The following is a 6,000-nucleotide window of genomic DNA, read 5'->3' as shown; positions in this document are numbered from 1 at the left end:
ATACCAGGGATATGTACATCCTGACAAATGCTTTTTAGATCCCAAACCACCTTCATGTGTAAAAGCCCCGATGTGTTTAAGATTCAGAATGCTGGGCCCCATATCAAGATTCTGGAATGGTATAAAAGATAGAGTCAAGGAGGAAAAACCTTAGGCTCAGGAATTATATCCTTCACAATTGCTTCAATCCTGTCACTTTGTCCACTCTTTAGAATGCCCCATCAAAACTGAGTTTTCCTGGGACACCTGGGTGGCTCAGTTGGTTAAGCGGCTGCCTTCGGCTCAGGTCAGGATCCCAGCGTCCTGGGATGGAGTCCCACATCGGGCTCCTTGCTCAGCAGGAAGCCTGCTTCTCCCTCTGCCTCTGCTCACTCTCTCTGACAAAAAAACAAAACAAAACAAAACTGAGTTTTCCCTTTTGGAGTGCCTGACTGGCTCAGTTGGTAGAGCAAGTAACTCTTAATCTGACGGCCTTGAGTTCAAGTCCCATGCTGGGTAAGAGCTTACTTTAAAAAACATAACTAACCGAATCTCCCCTTTGGAGCCATGTATTACAGTTAAAGGATGTATTCTCCCACTCATTGTAAATTCAGAATATACAATGCAAATTGGTCTTTCAACTCTAAGATACATACATGTGCTATCATTCTCACTTTATAAATGAAAATGTTCTAGTTAGGTACTGGGCCAAGTCCTCTAAGTGCTGGTGCTATCTCTTCCACACTTTCTGAGGGGAGTTGACAGAGAGTCTCAGGCCCTCATACCCTTACACTCCTGGAAATCCATTAGGTGGGTTTCTGATATACAGGTCAGGAGGTAGGGGTGCTAAAGAATTTACACCCAGACCAGAAAAGAAAAGCACTTGTTAGCATTTAATGAACCTCTCCCCACGGGGCTTCAAGCTACTAGAACACAGGCGCCCCCGACACCCTTGATCTTCTCCTCTGCTCTTCTACTGAAGAATTTGGCCTTCACGATGACAGGCTGTTTTGGGAGTTTCCCCTTTCCCAAAACTTTGTAGTAGCCCTGCAGGAATAGAAAAAAAAAAGCTTTAATACACACCACAGCAGATGACAACTCCCTGGATGAAGAAAGGTGCCTGCCAGTCTATGCCACCTAGGAGCTGGGAGAGCATGTTTCTGATCTGGGCACTACCGGGGGCACTGACTGCCCTCGCCAGTGAATCAAGACCAGCAGATTCTCTCTGAGGACTCTAGCACACCAGGACAAGAAATGTGTCAGGATGTGACTCTAGCCTCAAGCAAAGCATCTCCCCCACCCTATTCAATTACCAGGTGATAAGCAAAAATAAAGACTACATTCCCAGCAAGGTTCCAAGAAGTCCTGACCATCAAAATTGCTCAAGGAGTGTTAAGTAGGCTGGGAAAAGGTATTTAAAACTTAACCAGGGCACCTGGGTGGCTCAGTGGGTTAAGCTGCTGCCTTCGGCTCAGGTCATGATCTCAGGGTCCTGGGATCGAGTCCCACATCGGGCTCTCTGCTTAGCAGGGGGCCTACTTCCCTTCCCCTCTATCTGCCTGCTTCTCTGCCTACTTGTGATCTCTGTCAAATAAATAAATAAAATCTTAAAAAAATAAAATAAAATAAAACTTAACCAAAAGCCCCTTTAGGATTTAGACTATCTCCATACCCATGGGAGGTAAAACTGACACAAGACTGGAACTCCAAAAGACATACAAAAATGCTTTGTCATCACTGTTTTGGGGTGTGTGGAAATCTCTTCAGATAGCGGAGATCCATAAATAACAAACACCTCAGGATTTTATTCTGTAAGGGACATAAAGGGCCAAGAGCTATGCCTCACATAAGCGGGGCTGTCTAAGAGGGATCAGAGCCAGCTAAGATACTGCCAGAAGTTTAGACCAGAAATGCAAACCTGTATAAATCAGGGCAGTAACAGTGGGGATAAGATTACTGATTGTAAAGATTATTATTCTTCAAATATTTTATGTGAATCACAACTGAACTAGAGTTCAGTTTTGGTCAGTTACCTGTGGAAATTCTATCAAAAGATGGAATAGTCTAGTAGGTAACTGGGTAGAGATTCCATGTAGATCATCAAATAGATTAGATTTTCCAGAATTTTGAGAGGCAAGGACAATATGAAGTCAACAACTATTCCTTCACTCACCGATCGCACCACATCAATGATAGGAGCAGCTCCAGTCTTGTTTTTGGCGGCATTTACTCGTGTCTGCTCACTGACTAAGGTCCACAGTTTGTCAAGGTTGACAGTTGGGCAGAAGCTCTGGTTCCTCTTTAAGTGGTAATGTCTCATACCAACTTTTCCAAAGTAACCTGGGTGACTAGGAAGAGAAGGGCAATCACTTTTATAACCTGACTCCAATTAAGAAGTGATGTGTATCGTCTTCATTGTTCATCTCTCCTAGTTTCAGTGTAAATTGTTCACTGCTGTACAACAGTGACATAGCAGGTATTCCATCCATTGTTGAACTAAAACAAATATTTAAAAAAGAAGCCACCAAAGATGCTCGGGAGTAGAAGACTAGCCTTATTTCATGGAACCAGGATATGTCACTGAAAAAGTCAGAGGCAATGCCAAGACTAGAGGTCTTCAAGATCACTTGACAGTATTTTATGGAAATTTTACACATTCTTGTGATAAGAGATTTTCTAAACAAATTTGGGGACATAAGTCAATCTAGGAGGTGCATAGTTAATCTGATGTCACTAACCCGGTGACTGACTATGCCATGAGGGTCACAGCCAGTGAATAAGGTCAGCAATTACTCTTCGAGGGCTCTAGCACACTAAGGCAATAAGCTGATACCCAAGCGTGACTCTAGCCTCGATGAAAAGTTTTCAGTTTGCATCAAATGTTAACTTGGTAACTCAGCCACACACTAGATTTTCCAGTGGTAAGAGGCTTTCTTCCCATTGAAGGTGTCCTGAGCCAACCCTCTGCCCTTAACTCCAAACTGTCAGTGCCAGGAGAAGTACAAGCCAAGAAACACTCACTATTTGTCGAAGTTGATCCTGTGGTGATGCATGCCACCAGCATTACCCCGGCCTCCTGGGTGCTTCCGGTGCTTGCCTGCAAGAATACAAAGCTACATGGCTATAGCCTTCTCCAGCCCCTCAATTTTTCTCCTTTCCCCACATTTCTACATATTTACTTCTCTTGTTCCCAGTCTACAATACCTCTTTAAGCACTGCTATTCCCTCAAGTTTCCGGGTTAAACATCTCTTTGCAATGTTCCACATCATGGCACTATCCAGAGTACTCCATGCCTTCGACAAATTAACACCTTGCCCCAACCAAATTTCATTCCCCCAACTCATGTTAAATTCTCTTCAAGTGGAGTACTGTAGAGAATTCTAAAAATTCTACCAAAAAAAAAAAAAAATCAACCGCTAACAGTCAAATTCGCAGAAGGTGAACCCACTTCTACCCTACCCACTTCCCGGCTAGGTAAGTACCCAGCGGGGAGAGCTCAAAGCCGACCAGGATGGGATGCCGACACTTACCGATGCGGCCGTGGCCGTGGCTCACGTGGCCCCGAAGTTTCCGGGTCTTCCTCAGTCTGGAAGGCTGTATGGAAAAAGGTGCTTGGTGATAAGGCCAAAGGGAGATGGGGCAGAGGGCGAGCTTGACCGTGTACGAAGGGTCTGTAGGCTTTGGGGATCAAGTATCTGCGCTGGGTCACATTCAGCAAAGGTGAAGTTACGGACTGGCCCGGGGCCATGCGGCCTCATCGAGGCGGCGCCCGAGCGCGCGGGTCCCCGTGTCTCAAGAGATTCGAACCCAGGAAAAGCACGCGGCCCGACTCCAGGGCCGATGCCGGCCACCCTGCCCTGAGGTCCGCCATGGACGGCCTGGAAAGCCGGGCCAAGATCGGGGGTAGGTGGCTGGGTGCAACTCGAGTAGTGCTCGCGGCCTGCACCCGCAACTAAGCAGAGGCACAAAAAGAACCACCTACCATGTCGGCAGCCCAGACGGAAAAGGGATGCTTTTGCGAAATCTCGCGAGGTACCGATGACGGGGGCGGAGCCAATGAGACTCACTTCCGGCAGGGAGGCCGGGCTTAGGGCGGGGAGGGGGGGGCTCCTCTTGAGTCTCGCGGGTTTCGTAGGTCTCGCGGGTCTCGCGTGACTGCTAGACTAGGCTGTCGGTTTTTTGAGCTGGGTGTCCTCGCCCTCTCAGCGGAGTCCCGTTGCGGTGGCGGCCGGAATTCCTTGCGCGCGCACACCTCATTCCCTCAGGTTCTGAGGCTGAGAGCTGTCGCTGAATCCGCGGCTTGGGGCGCTGTGTGCTGCACGCCGTCCCGGCGCTTTTGCTCTGGAACCCGCCTAAGCCACCGTATCTCACTCAGGTCTTCGCCAAACGCCCCAACTCTGAGCCATTCCTCGCGCCTCGCGTTCTTTGTGGTCTGCTAGGCTCTAGCGGTAGCGGTTGTTTGCTTGTTCTCTGGCAGCCGTGCGGATTCGCGAGGTGCTGTTTGACACTCAGTGTGCCCACCGGGTATCTCGCTCTGCTCCCTTTGAGTCCTTTTCTAGGTGTCTGCCACCCACCGGCATCTGCTCACCCACACCCCAGGAGGCATTCGGTCTTAATAACACCTTTGCCTTTGCGCTTTCCTCCTGGGCATCCCCAGTTTGAACAATACAGTACTTTAGGGATCTATATACCTGGTTGCTTTATGGTCCTTTTAATGCAGACTCTAAGTACTTTTTTCTAACCACTAGATTTTAATTTTCACTTGAATCTACCTGACATGGCCGTGACCCTCTCTCGCACCAGGGAACCCCTGCTCAACCTCGAACCTGCGAAACTTTTCTGACCCATTCAGCCATTGTTTACTTCACCCACGTGTACCCCGACGCAGTCTCGTAGGCAGCTCTTATATAATTGTCGACCACATTTATCTTCCCTTCTCCACCAAATTCCGTGGTAGTTCAGGATTATTTTCTTGTATCCACGCACTCCCAGTTCCTGGCATGTAGCAACCTTCAACAAATTAATGCGACTGAATGTACTTACTGTCACCTCACTCAGTGGAAGAGCCATTTCTCAGTCTCAGCAGGTGTCCAAAATCTCCTTCTTTAAATTACTCTATGTGTGTATCTTCCCTACCCCGTTCCTGTCAGGTAACATGTTTTAGCGAAATATCCTAAATTCTCCCTGACTGATACCTACCTAGCACCCTTACTCTTTCCTTTACAGTCAAGCTCCCCAAAAGAGTAGTCTGTGAATTCTGTCCATTTGTTGATTTCCCATTCATTGTTTACTCCGCAGCAATCTAGCCCTCAGGCACACCTCTCTGACTCAAATCATCAATTAAAAAATACCAAATTGGACTCTTCCCATTCCTTTTACCATTCATTCTTTCTGTTGTACTTTTCCTCTTTCACTCCTTTTAGAAACTTCTCTTCTTCCTATCTCTCTGGCCATTTCTCAGTCTTTTCAGGTTCTTTTAACTTTATTAATCATTTAAGTGTTGCTATTTTTCAGCTAGTTTCAGTCCTTGCCTCTCTTAACTTTTCACAGTACACAGCCCTTGGGTGAGCTTATTTTGGGTGGCCTCAATTCACATCTCCATTGCTGAGCTCCACACTCCTGTATTTACTTAATCTCTGATTATTATTCCTTGAACATTCTACAGACAAACCTGGTAAACATATTCAAAGACTTCAGTCTTCTCTGCTCACTGGTGCCTTCTTTATACTATATCTTGGTGAGTGGCACCCTTGTCCACCTAGATAGTGATGTCACGGAGACCTGAAAATTGTTCCCAAGCCTTCAGTTCCCCTAATACACTGTCACCATATCCTTTTGTTCTGTATCTCAGATCTGCTTCCTCCTGTTAAGCCCCCATGCCACTCCCTTCATTAAGACCGTCATCATGTCTCTTGAGTTCAGCAGCCTTCTGTGGCCATCCTGGCTGCATTCTAACCCTCCTCCAATCCATTTATCCTTCACATCTCTGCCAGGTTCATCTTCCCAAAACATGGCTTTCA

General features: G+C 46.9%; 2 protein-coding genes and 2 non-coding genes across 4 annotated transcripts in view; 1 reads left to right on the top strand and 3 right to left on the bottom strand.

Moving 5' to 3' along the window:
- Window positions 1–853: 853 nt before the first annotated feature.
- On the bottom strand, window positions 854–4,032 carry RPL27A (ribosomal protein L27a). Its single transcript, XM_044258774.1, has 5 exons — window positions 3,963–4,032; window positions 3,511–3,574; window positions 3,001–3,076; window positions 2,153–2,327; window positions 854–1,026 (listed from the first exon to the last, which is right to left on the bottom strand). The coding sequence occupies exons 1-5, from the start codon at window positions 3,963–3,965 to the stop codon at window positions 898–900; spliced, it is 447 nt and encodes a 148-aa protein (XP_044114709.1). The 5' UTR covers window positions 3,966–4,032; the 3' UTR covers window positions 854–897.
- LOC122914869 lies at window positions 1,132–1,262 on the bottom strand. The gene has a single exon (XR_006385933.1). It is a non-coding gene; the product is annotated as a small nucleolar RNA SNORA3/SNORA45 family (small nucleolar RNA).
- On the bottom strand, window positions 2,705–2,835 carry LOC122914870. Its single transcript, XR_006385934.1, has one exon. It is a non-coding gene; the product is annotated as a small nucleolar RNA SNORA3/SNORA45 family (small nucleolar RNA).
- The window catches only part of TRIM66 (tripartite motif containing 66), a 58,499-nt gene continuing 56,462 nt past the window's right edge, over window positions 3,964–6,000 (top strand). Inside the window, exons 1-3 of the mRNA XM_044260249.1 lie at window positions 3,964–4,012; window positions 4,458–4,504; window positions 4,784–4,872. Coding sequence (XP_044116184.1) covers window positions 3,964–4,012; window positions 4,458–4,504; window positions 4,784–4,872 — 185 coding nt within the window. The remainder of the gene's footprint in view (window positions 4,013–4,457; window positions 4,505–4,783; window positions 4,873–6,000) is intronic.

This window comes from Neovison vison, chromosome 7, assembly GCF_020171115.1.
Source record: "Neovison vison isolate M4711 chromosome 7, ASM_NN_V1, whole genome shotgun sequence".
Taxonomy (NCBI): domain Eukaryota; kingdom Metazoa; phylum Chordata; class Mammalia; order Carnivora; family Mustelidae; genus Neogale; species Neogale vison.
This window is presented reverse-complemented; position numbering and strand designations above follow the sequence as displayed.